The 19,287-nt window shown below is 44.3% G+C and overlaps 1 protein-coding gene across 1 annotated transcript in view; it reads left to right on the top strand.

The window, feature by feature from the left end:
* The window catches only part of LOC137379702 (synaptophysin-like protein 1), a 36,529-nt gene that overhangs the window by 14,220 nt on the left and 3,022 nt on the right, over nt 1–19,287 (top strand). Inside the window, exon 5 of the mRNA XM_068050935.1 lies at nt 14,788–14,976. Within this exon, the coding sequence (XP_067907036.1) occupies nt 14,788–14,976 (189 nt within the window). The remainder of the gene's footprint in view (nt 1–14,787; nt 14,977–19,287) is intronic.

Below are 19,287 nucleotides of genomic sequence, written 5' to 3'. Positions count from 1 at the left end.
GTTGTGGACCCTCACCACTGCTGATCTATTTAACAGCAGAAAAAGATTTTTTAAAATGGGTTTGATGCACAGCAGTATCCAGTTAGTATAGACATTTCAAAGTTGATACCTAGGCTGATTCTAATTGTCCATTTCATGGTTTCCTTATGGAACAGCCCGTGATGCAAGGACAAAACTTCAATAACATTCTTCTAATTTGCAGAGAGTGTATTGGAATGGGTATTAGTTACAATCCTTGGTACTTTTTACTCAGCTTTTAATAGCTTTTAGAGAATCATAGCTACCACACAAAATGAAGTTTTTTGATCCATTGTGTCTGTGCTGGTTCTTTAGAGCTTTGCAATCAATCCCACCTCTTTTATCCTTTCAAGTACAAAGAACAAATAACAGTACAGCACAGGAACAGGCCATTCGGCCCTCCAAGCCTGCGCCAATCCTGATGCCTGCCTAAACTAACACCACCTGCACTTCTGGGGCCCATATCCCTCTATTCCCTTCCGATTCATGTATTTGTCAAGATGTCTCATAAATGTCCCTATCGTATCTGCTTCCACCACCTCCCCTGGCAGCAAGTTCCAGGCACTCCCCACCCTCTGTGTAAAAATAACTTGCCTTGCACATCCCCTCTAAACTTTGCCCCTCGCACCTTAAACCTATGTCCCCTAGTAACTGACTCTTCTAGGGCATATTTTATGTTTCAAGTATGTTAGTGATGAACATCTTTCATTGTTATATATTTTTAAATTTTTGCTCGTTTTAATGTCTCTAGTTTTTACAGATCTAAATTATTATTCTCATTCATGATTGAGTCAAAATGGGTAGCAAGGTTCTTGAGATTTAAAACGGCTTATCATTTTATTTCCTGCTGCACATATAAAAGGACAAATTTGAATTGTGGTAAGTTATATGGCATTTTAGGATGTGCTAATCTATCTCATGGGATCTGTTCTGTGATTGAGATTTGTTCTGTTAAAATCTTCAAGTAGCAGAAGTATATTGTTGGTTGCAACATGTGGCTGTTTCCATCTGATATTTTTCCAGGCTGTGCTTGCGGTGTTCCTAAATTACCTGCTCATATGTGAGACTTTCTGGAAGCCAACAAAAATAGTGATGTAGAAGGCAAGCTGCTCTAGGTATTTCCAGTAGGCTGGAGACATTGCGCTTATTCTATGTCAGTATGACTTTGCACTCCCAGCTGTGAAGCAGTGTGCTTTAATTGACTCTTACTGGTGTACATAGTCTCCAGAGCCTTGTGTGTCCCAGGATTTCTTTTCATAAGTGTGTGTAACTAGAAAGGGAGAATTTAATTTTTTTTATTCATTCATGGGATGTGGCCGTCGCTGGCTAGGCCAGCATTTATTGCCCATCCCTAATTGCCCTCGAGAAGGTGGTGGTGAGCTGCCTTCTTGAACCGCTGCAGTCCATGTGAGGTAGGTCACCCACAGTGCTGTTAGCAAGGGAGTTCCAGGATTTTGACCCAGTGAAGGAACGGCGATAAAGTTCCAAGTCATGATGGTGTGTGACTTGGAGGGGAACTTGCAGGTGGTGGTGTTCCCATCCATTTGCTGCCCTTGTCCTTCTAGTTGGTAGAGGTCGCGGGTTTGGAAGGTGCTGTCTAAGGAGCTTTGGTGCGTTGCTGCAGTGCATTTTGTAGATGGTACACACTGCTGCCACTGTGCATCGGTGGAGAAGGGAGTGAATGTTTGTGGATGAGGTGCCAATCAAGCAGGCTGCTTTGTCCTGGATGGTGTCGAGCTTCTTGAGTGTTGTTGGAGCTGCACCCATCCAGGAAAGTGGACAGTATTCCATCACACTCCTGACTTGTGCCCTGTACATGGTGGACAGACTTTGGGGAGTTATGAGGTGAGTTATTCACCGCAGGATTCCCAGCCTCTGTCCTGCTCTTGTAGCCACTGTATATGGCTATTCCAGTTCAGTTTCTGGTCAATGATAACCCCAAGGATGATGGTGGGGGATTAAGTGATGGTAATGCCATTGAATGTCAAGGGGAGATGGTTAGGTTCTCTTGTTGGAGATGGCCATTGTTTGGTACTTATGTGGCGCGAATGTTACTTGACACGAATGGTGCTGAACATTGTGCAATCATCAGCGAACATCCCCACTTCTGACCACCTGATTGAAGGAAGGTCATTGATGAAGCTGCTGAAGATGGTTGGGCCTACCACACTACCTTGAGGAACTCCTGCAGTGATGTCCTGGAGCTCAGATGATTGACATCCAATGGCACAGTGGTGCAGTAGTTAGCACCGCAGCCTCAGAGCTCCAGGGACCCGGATTCTGTTCTGGGTACTGCCTGTGCAGAGTTTGCAAGTTCTCCCTGTGACCGTGTGGGTTTTCGCCGGGTGCTCCGGTTTCCTCCCACAGCCAAAGACTTGCAGGTGATGGGTAAATTGGCCGTTGTAAATTGCCCCTAGTGTAGGTAGGTGGTCGGGGTAGGGAATATGGGATTACTGTAGGGTTAGTATAAATGGGTGGTTGTTGGTCGGCACAGACTCGGTGGGCCAAAGAGCCTGTTTCAGTGCTGTATCTCTCAAATAAAATAAAAAATAAACCACAGCCATCTTTCTTTTGAGCTAGATATGATTCCAACCAGTGGTAATTACAGTCAAGTGTGGGGAGAGAAGGAAAGTAGCCATCACTCTACTTGCCGTGTTACCTCAAATAACAAGATGGTCAGTGCTTTTTGATGAAGCAACTTTTAACTGTGGCGGTGTAAATTATTCAAGTCGGTTGGTTTTATGGAGCAAGTTATATTACTTAAAACTTTGCTAGATAAAATGACTTAAAACTGCAGAACCTGAATGAAGTCTGAACCTTTTGAATTTCTCATTGACCTTTTTCTGTAATCTCTGCCCTGTAAATCTGTGTTTAAATGTTTTATTCTAAAGGTCTAAGCAGCAGGCACTTATTTTCTGCCGATATGACATGAAAAAGCTGTGATTTTGCGAATCAGCGGTTCACGCCTTCTGTGCACAGCGAGGTGTCAATGTCTCTTGTGCCGGGGTGGGGACGTACTTTTTAAGATTTATTTTTCGAGACTTCTGGGCTGCTGAAGCATCCTTTATGTTGACAGTTTCTTATGCTTCCATTTCCAGCTGTTGAGTATCCCCTCACTACCTCAACTGTTCACACGTTCGGTGCTTTATAAATGTCATGGTAATTTTTAAAAAAAATTTCTCGTTATGCCTCCTTGTGCTTATCTCATTAACCATTTCCTGTGTTCCACTTGAACAGTTCACAGGTTGTTTTGTGCCTGTTCTATTTCTCTCTCCCTTCCCTTTGGTCTGTTCCTCGTTTAAATACGAACATATGATTTAGGAGTAGGCCACTCGGCCCCTCGAGCCTGCTCCGCCATTCAATAAGATCATGGCTGATCTGATTATAACATCTCCACGTTCCCGCCTACCCCCGATAACCTTTCACCGCCTCGCTTATCAAGAATCTATCTACCTCTGCCTTAAAAATATTAAAGACTCTGATTCTGCTGCCTTTTGAGGAAGAGTTCCAAAGACTCTCAACCTTCAGAAAACATTTCTCCTCATCTCTGTCTTAAATGAATGACCCCTTATTTTTAAATAGTGATCCCAGTTGTAGATTCTCCCACAAGGGGAAACATCCTTTCCACATCCACTCTGTCGAGACCCCTCAGGATCTTCTATATTTCAATCAAGTTGCCTGTTACTCTTCTAAACTCGAACGGACACAAACCTAGCCTGTCCAACCTTTCCCCATAAGACAATCCACCCATTCCAGGTATTAGTCAAGTAAACCTTCTCTGAACTATATACAGTGCATTTATATCCTTCCTTAAATGAGACCTATACTGTACATAGTACTCCAGATGTGGTCTCCCCAATGCCCTGTATAACTGAAGCATAACCTCCCTACTTTTGTATTCAATTCCCCTCGCAATAAATGATAACATTCTATTCACTTTCCTAATTGCTTGCTGAACCTGCATGCAACCTTTTGCAATTCATCCAGTAGGACACCCAGATCCCTCTATCTCCGATCTCTGCAATCTCTCACCATTTAGATAATATGCTTTTTTTATTCCTCCTGCCAAAATGGACAGTTTCACATTTTCTCACATTCTACTCCATTTGCCATATTTTTGCCCACTCATTTAACCTATCTATATCCCTTTGTATAAAAGCAAAATACTGCAGATGCTGGAAATCTGAACTAAAAACAAGAAATGCTGGAAATACTCAGGTCTGGCAGCATCTGTGGAGAGAAAAGCAGAGTTAATGTTTCAGTTCAGTGACCTTTCATCAGAACTGGCAAAAGTTAGAAATGTAATGGGTTTTAAGCAAATAAAGTAGGGGTGGGGCAAGAGATAACAGAAGGGAAGGTGTTGCTTGGACCGGGTCATAGAGAATAACTGACTAGAAGGTTATGGAGTAAAGGCAAATGGTATGTTAATGATGTGCTGAAAGACAAAGCATTAGCCCAGAGAGGGTGTTAATTGACAGAAAAATGAACAGCCCTGGCCCAAAGCATAAACATGAAAAATAACAGTGGGCAGGCACATGGTTAAAAAAAAATGAATGATGAAACAAACAAAAAAAAAGAAAAAAGAATTAAAAATAAAAAGGGGGGCCCGTCATGCTCTGAAATTATTGAACTCAATGTTCAGTCCAGCAGGCTACAGCGTCCCAAATCGGTAAATGAGATGCTGTTCCTCGAGCTTGTGTTGATGTTCGCTGGAACACTGCAGCAAGCTCACGACAGAAATGTGGGCATGAGAGCAGGGGGATGTGTTGAAATGGCAAGCAACCGGAAGCTCTGAATCATGCTTTCGAACTGAGCGGAGGTATTCCGCAAAGTGGTCACCCAATCTGCGTTTGGTCTCCCCAATGTAGAGGAGACCACATTGTGAGCAGTGAATACAGTATAATAAATTGAAAAAAGTACAAGTAAATCGCTGCTTCACCTGAAAGGAGTATTTGGGGCCTTGGATAGTGAGGAGAAAGGAGGTAAAAGGGCAGGTATTACACCTCCTGCGATTGCATGGGAAGGTGTTGGGAGGAGTGTTTGGGGGGGGGGGGGGGAGTGTTTGGTAGTGGCATCATGCTGGACATGGCGGAGGATGATCCTTTGGATGTGGATGGTGGTGGGGTGGAAAGTGAGGACAATGGGAACCCTGTCGCGGTTCTGGGAGGGAGGGGTGAGGGTAGAGGTGCGGGAAATGGGCCGGACATGGTTGAGGGCCCTGTCAACCACAGTGGGGGGGGGGGGTGAGGGGAATCCTCGGTTGAGGGAAAAGGGAAGACCTATCAGGAGCGCTGTCATGGAAGATTGCATCCGTCAGAGCAGATGCGTCGGAGACTGAGAAACTGGCAGAATGGAATGGAGTCCTTACAGGAGGCAGGGTGTGAAGAAGCATAGTCGAGGTAGCTGTGGGAGTCGGTGGGCTTGTAATGAATATTAGGAGACAGCCTATCCCCGGAGATGGAGACAGAAGTCGAGGAAGGGAAGTATCGGAAATGGACCATAGAAGGGTGTAAATTGGAAGCCAAGTTGATGACGTTTACCAGTTAAGGGTGGGAGCAGGAAATGGCACCGATACAGTCATCAATGTACCGGAAAAAGAGTTGGGGGAGGGGGCCTGAGTAGGACTGGAACAAGGAATGTTCAACATATCCCACAAAAAGACAGGCATAACTAGGACCCATGCGGATACTCATAGCAACACCTTTTACTTGAAGGAAGGGAGTGGAGTTGAAGGAGAAGTTGTTCAATGTGAGAACAAGCTCAGCCAGGCAGAGGAGGGTGGTAGTGGATGGGGACTGGTTGGGCCTCTGTTCAAGGAAGAAGCAGAGAGCCCTCAAACCGTCCTGGTAGGGGATGGAGGTGTGGAGAGATTGGATATCCACAGTGAAGAGGAGGCGGTTGGGGCCAAGAAACCTGAAATTGTCAAAATGACGTCGGGTGTCAGAAGAGTCACAGATGTAGGTGGGAAGAGACCAGGGAGAAAAGATAGTCAAGATAGAAAGAAATAAGTTCAGTGGGGCAGGAACAGGCTGAAACAATGGGTCTGCTGGGACAGTCTTGTTTGTGGATTTTAGGAAGGAGGTAGAAGTGGGCTGTCCGGGGTTGTGGGACGATGAGGTTGGAAGCTGTAGAGGGAATATCTCTGGAGGAGATGAGGTCAGTGGCAGTCCTGTGAACAGTAGCTTGATCGGTGGTGGGGTCATGGTCCAGGGGAGGTAGGAAGTTGCGTCTGAGAGTTGGCCCTGAGCCTCTGCGAGGTAAAGGTCAGTACGCCAGACAACAGCACCACCACCCTTGTCTGCAGGTTTGATGAACTGAGAACGGAGTCCAGCAAGTTCAGAGGGAAGACAGGTTAGAGTGAATGAGGGGGGGCGGAGAAATTGAGACGGCCGATGTCGCGCTGACAGTTTTCACTGAAAAGATCAAGAGTTGGTAAGTGGGTGGAGGGAGAATGCTGGAGGTGGGTGAATCCCTTTATAGCTTCCTTATGTCCGCTTCACAACTTTGTTTCCTATCTATCTTTGTTATCAGCAAATTTAGCAACAACACTTTCGGTCCCTTCATTTAAGTCATTTATATGAATTGTGAAAAGTTGAGGCCCCAGCACTGAATCCTGTGGCACACCAGTCGTTTCATCTTGCCAACCAGAAAATGACCCATTTATGCCTAATCTTTTTCCTGTTAGTTAACCAATCTTCGATCCGTGCCAATATCTTTCCCCCTACGCCATGAGCTTTTATTTTCTGCAGTAACCTTTGTGGCACCTTATCAAATGCCTTCTGGAAATCCAAGTACAATACGTCCACCGGTTCCCCTTTTATCCACAGCACATGTAACTCCCTCAAAGAACTCCAATAAATTGGTTAAACATGATTTCCCCTTCACAAAACCATGTTGACTCTGCCTGATTACCTTGAATTTTTCTAAATGCCCTGCCATAACGTCTTTAATAGCTTCCAATTTCCGTAAGACACCATGTTAATCTAACTGACCTGTATTTCCTGCTGTCTATCTCTATCCCTTTTTAAATAAAGGAGTTACATTTACTATTTTTCAATCAAATGGAACCTTCCCTGAATCTAGGGAATTTTGGAAAAATAAAACCAACGCATGATCTATTTCACTAGCCACTTCTTTTAGGACCCGCGAATGAAGTCTATCAGGGCATGGGAACTTGTCAGCCCACAGCTGCAACAATTTGCTCAGTACCACTACCCTGGTGATTGTAATTTTCTTGACTTCCTCCCTCCCTTCGATTTCCTGAATCCCAGCTAATACTGGGATGTTACTTGTATCCCCTATAGTGAAAACATATGCAAAATACCTGCTCAATTCATCTGCCATCTCCTTATTTTCCCTTATTCGTTCCTCAGACTCACTTTCTACAGGACCAATACTTACTTTGTTAATTTTTTTCTTTTTTAAATATGTTTAAAAACTCTTACTATCTGTTTACATTTCTAGCTAGCTTTCTCTCAAAGTCTGAATCTTTCCTCATCAACCTTTTAGTAATTTTCTAGCTGTTTTTTATATTCTGTCCAATCTTCTGACATGCCACCCATCTTTGCACAATTATATGCTTTTTCTTTAAGTTTGATACTAGCTTTAACCTTTTAGTCAGTGGGTTTCCCCCCTTGGAATTTTTCTTTCTCATTGGAATGTATCTATTCTGTGTATTCTGAACTATCCCCTGAAATGTCTGCCACTGCATCTCTATTGACATATCCCTTAACCTAATTTGCCAGTTCACTTTAGCTAGCTCTGCTTTCATGCCCTCATAATTACCCTTATTTAATTTAAAAATTCTAGTCTTGGACCCAATCTCCTCTCCCTCAAACTGAATGTAAAATTCATTCATATTATGATCGCTACTGCCTCGGGGCACCTTCACTGAGATTATCAATTAATCCTATCTCCTTGCACAGTATCAGGTCTAGTATAGCTTGCTCTCTGGCTCCAGAACGTGCAGTTCTAAGAAACTATCCTGAAAACATTCTATGAACTCTTCATCTCGGCTGCCTTTGCCCATCTGATTTTTCCAGTCTATATGTAGATTAAAACCCCCCATAATTATCGCTGTACCTTTCTGACAAGCTCCCATGTGTTTACTTTGGAGAGAGAAGCAGAGTTAACGTTTCGGGTCGTTCCGAAGAAGGGTCACTGACCCGAAACGTTAACTCTGCTTCTCTCTCCACAGATGCTGCCAGACCTGCTGAGTATTTCCAGCATTTCTTGTTTTTATTTCAGATTTCCAGCATCCGCAGTATTTTGCTTTTATTATACCCATGTGTTTACTGTTGGGGAGGCCTTTACTCCCACGAGTGACTTCTTGCCTTTTATCATTTCTCATCTCTACCCAAACTGATTCTATATCCTGGCTTCCTGAACTCTGGTCACCTCTCTATTGAGCTGATGCCATCATTAATTTACAGAGCCACCCGCCACCTTTTCCCAGCTTTCTGTCCTTCCTAAATGTCATGTATCCTTTAATATTGAGGTCACAATCTGTGTCATCCTGTAGCCATGTCTCTGTAATGGCCATCAGATAGCGCAACTAGAAGTAAATAAGTACTATCAGTTCATCTGTTCTGTTTCAAATGCTACGTGCATTCAGATACAGAGCCCTTAGTTTTTGTCCTTTTTAAAATATTTTTGTAACATCTAGCCTTATCTGTTGATTTACTCTTAGATTTGTACTCTGTCCATTCCTGTCGTTTTCATTTTCCATATTAATACTGTTCTCGTTTGCCTTGTCTCTACTCTTTGTACCATATTTTCCCAAATTTGATCCCTTGCCCCCACTATTTAGTTTAAAATCCTCTCTACTTCCCTAGTTATGCAACTAGCTAGATCACTGGTCCCAGCAGGGTCAGGTATAGACCGTCCAATGATGCAGCCACCACTCTTGCCAGTACTGGTGCCAGTGCCCCATGAACTGGAATCCACTTCTACCGTACCAGTCTTTGAGCCACGCATTTATTTTCCTAATCTTATTTGTCCATTGCCAATTTGCATGTGGCTCAGGTAGTCCAGAGATTATTACCTTTTGAGGTTCTGCTGCTTAATTTGGTGCCCAGCTCCTCATACTGACTAAGCAGAACCTCTTCCCTTGCCCTGTCTATGTTGCTGGTACCTACATGGACCACGACAACTGGATCCCTCCCCCTCCCACTGCAAATTCCTGTCCAGCCCTGAACAGATGTCCCGCACCAGGCAGGCAACACAGCCGTCTGGACTCTGGCTCTTTGCTGCAGAGAACAGTGTCTATCCCCCTCACTATACCGTCCCCTACTACCACTACATTATTTTTTGTTCCCCCCCACTTGAATGGCTTCCTGTAGCACGGTGCCATGGCCAGTTTGCTCATCCACCCTGCAGCTCCCACCCTCATCCAAACAAACTGAAAGGTCCTCAAACCTGTTGGACAATTGCAAAGGCAGAGACTCCTGCTCTCTGGGTCCCCTTCTGTCCCTGACCACTGACCAAATCAGAAGACCCTATTCTAAGGGGTGGGACTGCTGTGTGGAACAAAGCGTCCAGGTAACTTCCCCCTCCCTGATGCATCAGTGTTTATAGTTCGGCCTTCAGCTCACTGACTGAGCTGAAGCTCCCCGAGTCGCAGACACTTGGTGCAGACATGTTTGTCTGAAAGTCATAGTCTTACAGCATAGAAACAGGCCCTTCGGCCCATCGTGTCCATGCCGACCATAATGCCTATTATACTAATCCCACCTGCCTGCATTAATTCCATATCCCTCTATGCCTTGCTCATTCAAGTACCTGTCCAGATGCCTCTTAAATGTTGCTACTGTTCCTGCCTCCACCACCTCCTCTGGCAGCTCATTCCAGATACCCACTATTCTTTGTGTGAAAAATTTACCCCTTTGATCCCCTTTAAACCTCCTCCCTCTTACCTTAAATCTATGTCCTCTAGTTTTAGTCACCCCTACCATGGGAAACAGACTCTGGCTATCTACCCTATTTATGCCCCTCATAATTTTATATACCTCTTTCATGTCCCCTCTCAGCCTCCTTCACTCCAGGGAAAACAGACCCAGCCTATCCAATCTCTCTTTATAACTAAAGCCCTCCAAGCCAGGCAACATCCTTGTGAATCCTTTGGATCACGCTAATGTCCATGAGCTCCCACATACCGCAGTTGCAACACATCACCTGCCCTGCCATCTTTACAGTGTTTAATATACTTAATTGGAAATACTGACCAGCCAATCTATTAAGCTATGCAATTGGTAAATAGAATCTAATGACTATGATTGCCTGAGTTTTGAAGGATAAATGAGAGAAACTCTCACCAACCAATCAATTATTTTCCTGTGACACTGATTTTTTTTTTCGTTCAATGCAGTTGTTCTGCTCTGGTGGATTGGACTGGACTGGCTAGGATAGCTCTTTTAAACTCTGTTGCTGAACTCTGTGTGCTCCCCTCTCCCGCTCTTTTTAAATTCTGCTGCCACTCCTGTTTATTTGTAACGTTCTCTAGCTTTGACTAAGGGTCAACAACCAAAATGTTAACTCCTATATTCTTGCCACAGCTGCTGTCTGGCCTGCTCAATGTTTCCAACGTTTGGAGTTTTTTTCCTCCTTTTGTGTGTGATGTTTATGTTCCATTTTTTTTCTAGTGACACTAGATAACTTCTGTTTCCCTTCCGGAAGGAAGATTGCTGCATTCTGGATTCTACTTTGATTGCTACATCTGAAATGTGAAGTGACATTGCTGGAGCAGGTTGAATTTGTCTGTGTGCTATCACTAATACTGAAGGTCACAGCCAATGCCAGTAGTTGCAAAAGCCTTGTTATTTGTTGTATTTGGGATGGCAGACCAAAAAGGGACAACTGACATCTTTCCATACTTTTTTTTCCTTCAAGAACTAACAAGTTTTTTTTTTGCGATAGACTTCTGCAGAGAAAATTTCTGTATTTTTCAGTGTGTGTGTGTGTGAGTTTCTGTGAGGGGAATTTAAAAAGGGGGAACTTTTGTATTTCAGACTGTTAAAATACTTTGCTTCGTTACTGGTTGTCTTGTTTTGTAATAAACTGATAATTTTGTTATTTATTAAAGAAACCTAGTTGGTGTATTTTATTCTGGGGAAAGAGAGTATATGATTGACCGTATCGGTAACTGGGTAAACATTTGAAAAAATATGTTGTGGCATGTGGAGAAGTGGAACTAGAAAAGACAGTGCACTGCTCCTGCCTCGATCGTAACAATTGGCACCGTATCCTTTCCCCTCTCCTCTCCACCAACTGCCCCCCTCGGCCAAGAAGTCAACTTTTTTTCAATGGTTTAACTGTTCATTCTTGCATGTGTATGAAATCAACCAGGAGTTAATTATGAACTAAATGTCCAACAAATTTAAATGATGCACACAAAAGAATTTGAGTTTACTGTTAAAGAAATTGGAAGATAACTGTGGCTCTTGCAGTCACAATTGATTTTCATTTTGTGCTGCAAACCTGATTATAATCTGCCATTTGACTACCTAGATAGTTATAATTTTTTTTTTGTTCATGGGATGTGGACATTGCTGGCTAGGCCGACATTTATTGCCCCATCCCTAATTGCCCTTGAAAGTGGTGGTGAGCTGCCTCCTTGAATTGCTGAAATCCTTGTGGTGTAGGTACACCCACAGTGCTGTTGGGAAGGGAGTTCCAGGATTTTGACCCAGCGACAGTGAAGGAAGGGCGATATAGTTCCAAGTCAGGATGATGTGTGGCTTGGAGGGGAACTTGCAGGTGGTGGTGGTCCCATGCATCTGCTGCCCTTGTCCTTCTAGGTGGTAGAGGTCATGGGTTTGGGAGGTGCTGTTGAAGGAGCTTTGATGAGTTGCTGAAGTGCATGTTGTAGGTAGTACATACTGCTACCACTGTGCATTGGTGGTGGAGAGAGTGAATGTTGAAGGTGTTTGATGGGGTGCCAGTCAAGCGGGCTGTTTTCTGGATGGCGTCAAGCTTCTTGAGTGTTGGAGCAACACCCATCCAGGCAAGTGGGGAGTATTCCATCACACGCCTGACTGTGCCTTTTAGATAGTGGACAGGTATTGGGGAGACCTGAGGTGAGTTACTCGCCACAGAATTCCCAACCTCTGACCTGCTCTTGTAGCTTCAGTATTTGTGTGGCTGATCCAGTTCAGTTTCAGGTTAGTGGCAACGCCCAGGATGTTGATAATGGGGGATTCAGCGATGGTAATGCCATTGGACATCAAGGCAAGATGGTTAGATTCTCTCTTGTTTGAGATGTTCATTGCCTGGCACTTGTGTGGCACAAATGTTACTTGCTACTTATCAGCCAAAGCCTGGATGCTGTCCAGGTTTTGCTGCATCTGCACCCAGACTGCTTCAGTTTCTGAGGAGTTGCGAATGGTGCTAAACATTGTGCAATCATCAGCGAACATCCCCATTTCTGACCTTATGATTGAAGGAAGGGGAATGAAGCAGCTGAAGATGGTTGGGCCCAGGACCGTACCCTGAGGAACACCTGCAGTAATGTCCTGGCACTGAGATGATTGACCTCCAGCAACCACAACCATCATCTCTTGTGTTAGGCCTGACACCAATGAGTGGAGAGTTTTCCCCCTGCTTCCATTGACTGCAGTTTTGTTAGGGCTCCTTGATGCCCTACTCGGCCAAATGCTGCCTCGAAGTCAAGGGCAGTCACTCTCGCCTCACCTTTTGAGTTCAGTTCTCTTTGGCCCATGTTTGGACAAAGGCTGTGATGAGATCAGGAACTGAGTGGCCCTGGCAGAACCCAAACTGAGCGTCAGTGAGCAGGGTATTGCTGAGCAAGTGCTGTTTGATAGCACTGTCAACAACCCTTCCATCACTTTGCTGATCGAGAGTAGACTGATAAGACAACATTGTTTGTGTTGTATTTGTCTTGCTTTTTGAGGACAGGGCATACCTGGGCAATTTTCCACATTGCTGGCTATTTGCCAGTGTTGTAGCTGTACTGGAACAGTTTGCTGGGAACGCAGCTAGTTCTGGCGCACAAGTCTTCAGTACTATTGCCAGAACATTGTCGGGGCCCATTGTCTCTGCAGTATCCAGTGCCTTCAGCCATTTCTTGATATCACGTGGAGTGAATCAGATTGGCTGAAGACTGGTATCTGTGTTGCTGGGCCTCAAGGAGGCCAAGATGGATCATCCACTTGGCACTTCGGGCTGAAGATGGTTGCAAATGCGTCAGCCTTGTCTTTTGCACTGATGTGCTGGGTTCCCCCATCATTGAGGATGGGGATATTTGTGGAGCCTCCTGTTAGTTGTTTAATTGTTCACCATTCATGACTGGATGTAGCAGGACTGCAAATCTTAGCTCTGATCTGAGCTGTTTGATTGTGGAATTGCTTAGCCCTGTTTATATCTCTCTGTTTCTGCTGTTTGGCATGCATATAGTCCTGTGTTGTAGCTTCATCAGGCTGACAACTCATTTTTAGGTATGCCTAGTGCTGCTCCTGGCATGCCATCCTGCACTCTTCATTGAACTGGGGTTGATGATGATGGTAGAGTGGGGAATATGCTGGGCTGTGAGGTTGCAGATCTGCTGTTGCTGATGGCCCACAGCGTTTCATGGATGCCCGGTTTTGAGATGCTAAAATCTGTTCGAAATCTATCCCATTTAGCACGGTGCTAGTGCCGCACAACACGATGGTGGCTGTCCGCAATGTGATGGGACTTTGTCTCCACAAGGACTGTGGTGGTCACTCCTACCAATACTGTTATGGACAGATGCATCTGTGACCGGTAGATTAGTGAGAACGAGGTCAAGTAGATAATTTCCCTCTTGGTTCCCGCACCACCTGTTGCAAACCCAGTCTAGCAGCTATATGAGGGAAGGTTGTGTTTATCACTCTTTCTCTCCCTTCCTGCTTCCCTCATCACTCTGGACCACCAATTAAAGCTGAACTGAGAAAGGTCCCATTTGTTTGATTTAATTGCATGTGTTTTGGGTTTTTCTTGCGATGATGTAAGTACTGCAACAAACTTGAGTTACCCAGTTCTTAACTTCAGTCTGTAGCTGGCAGTTAGTTACTGGTTTACTTGTATGGATGGCCTGGGTTAAGTTTAGCAAATGTGCTGAAATCTTTATCTGTTCATTATTTTATAGAAACTGACAATGCTCCACGCAAACATCCTTTCAACCCTCTTCATCTCTTTATTGGCATAAACTTTTATTCCTTTCTCCCTTAAGTACTTCTTTAACTTCCCCCTTTAAATGCAACTATATTTGCCTCAACCACTCCCTGTGGTAGCAAATTCCACATTCTAACCACTGTCTGGATAAAGAGGTTTTTTCTGAATTCCCTATTGGATTTATTGATTGCCTTTTATTTATGGCCCCTAGTTCTGATCTGTCCCCACAAGTGGAGCATCTTTACGTATACCAAATCCAACTGTTCCATCATTTTAAAGACCTCTATCAGGTCACCTCTCTGCCTTCTCTTATCTAGAGAAAAGAGCCTCAGCCCGTTCAGTCTTTCTTGATGGGTATAACCTCACAGTTCTGGTGTCATCCTTGTAAATCAGTTTGCTATGAGCAGAAATTAAGCCCCTAAATCGACCCAGGGTATATTCAATAGATTCATGTACTTGGATTTTATTACCATTGTGAAAGTTACATTTATTTAACAAGAAAATGTGATGTTTTGTTTAATCACATTGTGTTTGAATTGACCACATTGTGGGAAGTTTGAGGTCAATCATTTTTTCAATGTTTGGAACAGCACTTTTATTTCCTCCTCTGTTGTTTTCTAGGACTTTATTGTGACAGTGATTTTTGCCTTCTTGTGGTTGGTCTGCTCTTCAGCTTGGGGGAAAGGCCTCACTGATCTCAAATACTCTACAAATCCAGCTGTCATCATAAAACATGTTCCATTTTGCCAAGGATTGGCTGAATGTTCTTCACTAGGCGTGTCCGGCATGGGAAGCTTGAATGTTTCTGTGGTAAGTGCACTTGGTTTTATTTAATCCTTCATCTCCACCTATCTTGTGGTTAAATTATTAACCTGTACTAATTGGCTGTCAATTTGTTAAAATAGACATTATGTTAAGGCTTAAATATGCAGCAGGTTTAGAAAATTACTAGCGTGCACATGGATTTGGAGGGGGGAGTGGAAGGAGGTGCAGAGAATCAAACTGGGAAAATTACTATTTTGGGGTGGTTTGTGTGTGATCCTTCACCTGTTGTATATCATTATTTCACTTTGTTTGTGTTGCTCTTTTTGTGCACTAAAAAATCTTGGTGTGCCTTTTGTTCTGAAAATTCCAAAAATACAATTTTTAAAATCTTATTGGATAAGTTGTACAGCACAGAAGCAGGCCCTTCAACCTATCGTGTCTGTGCCAGCCATCAAACACCTATCTATTCTAATCCAGCACTTGGCCCGTAGCCTTGTATGCTTCAAGTGCTCATCTAAATACTTCTTAAATGTTGAGGGTTCCTGCCTCTACCACCTCTTCAGGCAGTGTGTTCCAGATTCCAACCACCCTCTAAGTGAAAGTTTTTCCTCAAATCCCCTCTAAACCTCTTGCCCCTTACCTTAAATCCATGCCCCCTGGTTATTGACCCCTGTGCTAAGGGAAAAAGTTTCTTCCTATCAATGCCCCTCATAATTTTGTATACCTCAATCATGTCCCCCCTCAGCCTTCACTGCTCTAAGGAAAACAACCCTAGCCTTTTCAGTCTCTCTTCATAGCTGAAATGCTCCAGCCCAGGCAACATCCTGGTGAATCTCCTCTGCACCCTCTCCAGTGCAATCACATCCTTCCTATAGTGTGCTGCCCAGAAATGTACGCAGTACTCCAGCTGTGGCCTAACTAGCATTTCATACAGCTCCATCATAACCTCCCTGCTCTTATATTCTATGCCTTGGCGAATAGAGGCAAATATCCTATATGTTTTCCTAACCACCTTTTATCTACCTGTACTGCTGCCTTCAGTGATCTATGGACAAGTACATCAAGGTCCCTCTGTACTTCCTAGGGTCCTACCATCCATTGTATATTCCCTTCCCTTGTTAGTCCTCCCAAAATGCATCGCCTCACACTTCAGAATTAAATTCCATTTGCCATTGCTCCGCCCATCTTACCAGCACATCTATATCGTCCTGTAATCTAAGGCTTTCCTTCTCACTTTTTACGACACCACCAATTATCGTGTCATCTGCAAACTTACTGATCCTACCTCCTATATTAGCGTCTAAATCATTAATGTACACTGCAAACAGCAAGGGTTCCAGCACCGATCCCTGCGGTACACCACCAATCACAGATTCCAGAGGTGCGGTGAGAGTGACTGCTTTTGACATCAAGGCTGCGTTTGGCCATGTGTGGCATGAAGGAGCCAGAGTAAAATTTGAAGTCAGTGGAAATCGGAGGAAAAACTCTCCACTGGTTGGAGTCATACCGAGCACAAAGGAAGATGGTTATGGTTGTTGGAAACGAATCACCTCTGTCCAAGGGTATCACTGAAGGAGTTCATCAGGGCAGTATCCTTGGCTCAAGCATTTTCAGCTGCTTCATCAATGACCTTACTCCATCATAAGGTCAGAAGTTGGGATGTTGCTGATGATTGCAGTGTTAAATTCCATTCGCAACTCCTCAGATACTGAAGCAGACCATGTCTGCTTGCAGCAAGACCTAGACAACATTCAGGCTTGAGCTGATAAGTGACCAGTAACATTTGTGCCAGGCAATGACCATCTCCAGCAAGAGAAAGGCTAACCTCCCCTTTACATTCTATATCTTGACGTTGTCGAATCCGCCACCATCAAAACAACATCCTGGGGTTCATCACTGGCCAGAAATTTAACTGGACCAATTGCATAAATACTGTGGCTACGAGAGCACATCAAAGGATATTCTGCAGTGAGTGGCACACCTCCTTAATCCCCAAAGCCTTCCCATCATCTACAAGGTAAAATTCAGGAGTGTGATGGAAAACTGCTCATTGCCTCTGACTGCAGCCCCAAACACATCAAGAAGCTCGACAACAGGACAGAGCAGCCCGCTTGATTGGCACCCCATCCAGCAGCTTAAACGTTCCCTCCGCCAACAGGGCATGTGGTGTATTTGAATTTTCAGAAGGCATTTGATAAGGTCCCACATAAGAGGTTAGTGTGCAAAATTAAAGCACATGGGATTGGGGGTATGATGCTAGCATGGATTGAGAATTGGTTGACAGACAGGAAACAGAGTAGGAATAAACAGGTCTTTTTCCAGGTGGCAGGCAGTGACTAGTGGGGTACTGTAGGGATCAGTGCTAGGACCCCAGCTATTCACAATATATATTAATGACTTGGGTGAGGGAACTAAATGTAACATTTCCAAGTTTGCAGACGACATAAAGCTGGTGGGGACTGTGAGCTGTGAGGAGGATGCAAAGAGGCTCCATTGAGATTTGGACAAGTTGTGTGAGTGGGCAAATGCATGGCAGATGCAGTATAATGTGGATAAATGTGAGGTTATCCACTTTGGTTGTAAAAACAGAAAGGCAGATTATCTGAATGGTGATCGATTGGGAAAGGGGGAGGTGCAATGAGACTGGGTGTCCTTGTACACCAGTTGCTGAAAGCAAGCATTCAGGTGCAGCAAGCAGTTAGGAAGGCGGATGGTAAGTTGGCCTTCATTGCGAGAGGATTTGAGTACAGGAGCAAGGATACTGCAATTGTGAGACCACATCTGGAGTATTGTGTGCAGTTTTAGTCTCCTTATCTGAGGAAGGATGTTCTTGCCATGGAGGGAGTGCAAAGAGGATTTACTGGGCTGATTCCTGAGATGGCAGGATTGACGTATGAGGAGAGATTGGGTCGACTAGGCCTATATTCACTAGAGTTTAGAAGATTGAGAGGGAATCTCATAGAAACCTATAAAATTCTAACAGGACTAGACAGGCTAGATGCAGGGAGGATGTTCCCAATGGCTGGGGAGTGCAGAACCAGAAGTCACAGTCTTGGGATACGGGGTATGCCATTTAGAACTGAGATGAGGAGAAATTTCTTCAGAGGGTGGTGAACCTGTGGAATTCTGTACCGCAGAAGGCAGTGGAGGCCAAGTCATTAAATATATTCAAGAAGGAGATAGATATATTAATGCCAAAGGGATCAAGGGATATGGGGAGAAAGCGGGAACAGGTACTGAATTAGACGATCAGCCATGATCTTTTTTGAAAGGCAGAGCAGAGAAGAATGGCCTCCTCCTCCTGTTTTGTGTTCCTGTGTTTCTATGCATCATGGCTGCAGTATGTACCATCGACAAGATGCACTGCAGCAACTTGCTAAGGCTCCTTTGACAAATTTTGAGACCTCGAAGAACAAGAGCAGTAGCAACACCACCTGCATGTTCCCCTCCAGGTCTCACACCATCCTGACTTGGAAATGTATGTATCCATTCCTTTATCGTCACTGGATCTCCCCACCTAACAGCACTGTGGTTGTCCCTACACCACAAGGACTGCAGCAGTTCAAGAAAGTGGCTCAGCACCACCATCTTCAGGGGAATTAGAAATGGGAAATAAATGCTGGTCTTTCCAGCGATGCTCCCATCCTATGAATGAATCAATTTAAAAAATAAAATAAAATAAATTCTGTTGGTGCTGGAACAGGAGGTTCAGTGCCAGCTGAAAGCAAGTTGTACATCTCACCACTTGTATCTCCACCAGTCAACACTGGTGCCAGCCAAGGAAGCGATATTGTCAATCAGTGTAATCCACAATTAACCTTTGGTACAGGTCCACAATAGGATTTTTCTTCATAGGAACATGGAAAATAGGAGCAGGAGTAGGCCATTCAGCCCTTCGAGCCTGCTCCGCCGTTCATTATGATCATGGCTGATCATCCAACTCAGTAGCCTGTTCCCGCTTTCGCCCCATACCCTTTAGACCCAAGAGCTATATCTAACTCCTTCTTGAAAACATAAAATGTTTTGGTCTCCACTGCTTTCTGTGGTAACGAATTCCACAGGCTCACCACACTCTGGGTGAAGAAATTTCTCCTCATCTCAGTCCTGAAAGGTTTACTCCATATCCTTAGACTATAACTCCTGGTTCTGGACTCCCCCACCATCAGGAACATCCTTCTTGCATCTATCCTGTCAAGTTCTGTTAGAATTTTATAGGTTTCTATGAGATCCCCCCCCACCCCACCTCACTCTTCTGAACTGCAGCGAATATAATCCTAACCGACTCGCTCTCTCCTCGTACGTCTGTCCCGCCATCCCAGGAATCAGTCTGGTAAATCTTTGCTGCACTCCCCCTAT

Source organism: Heterodontus francisci, chromosome 18 (assembly GCF_036365525.1).
Source record: "Heterodontus francisci isolate sHetFra1 chromosome 18, sHetFra1.hap1, whole genome shotgun sequence".
Taxonomy (NCBI): domain Eukaryota; kingdom Metazoa; phylum Chordata; class Chondrichthyes; order Heterodontiformes; family Heterodontidae; genus Heterodontus; species Heterodontus francisci.
The sequence above is the reverse complement of the archived record's forward strand: the minus strand, read 5'-3'. Positions and strand labels throughout refer to the sequence as shown.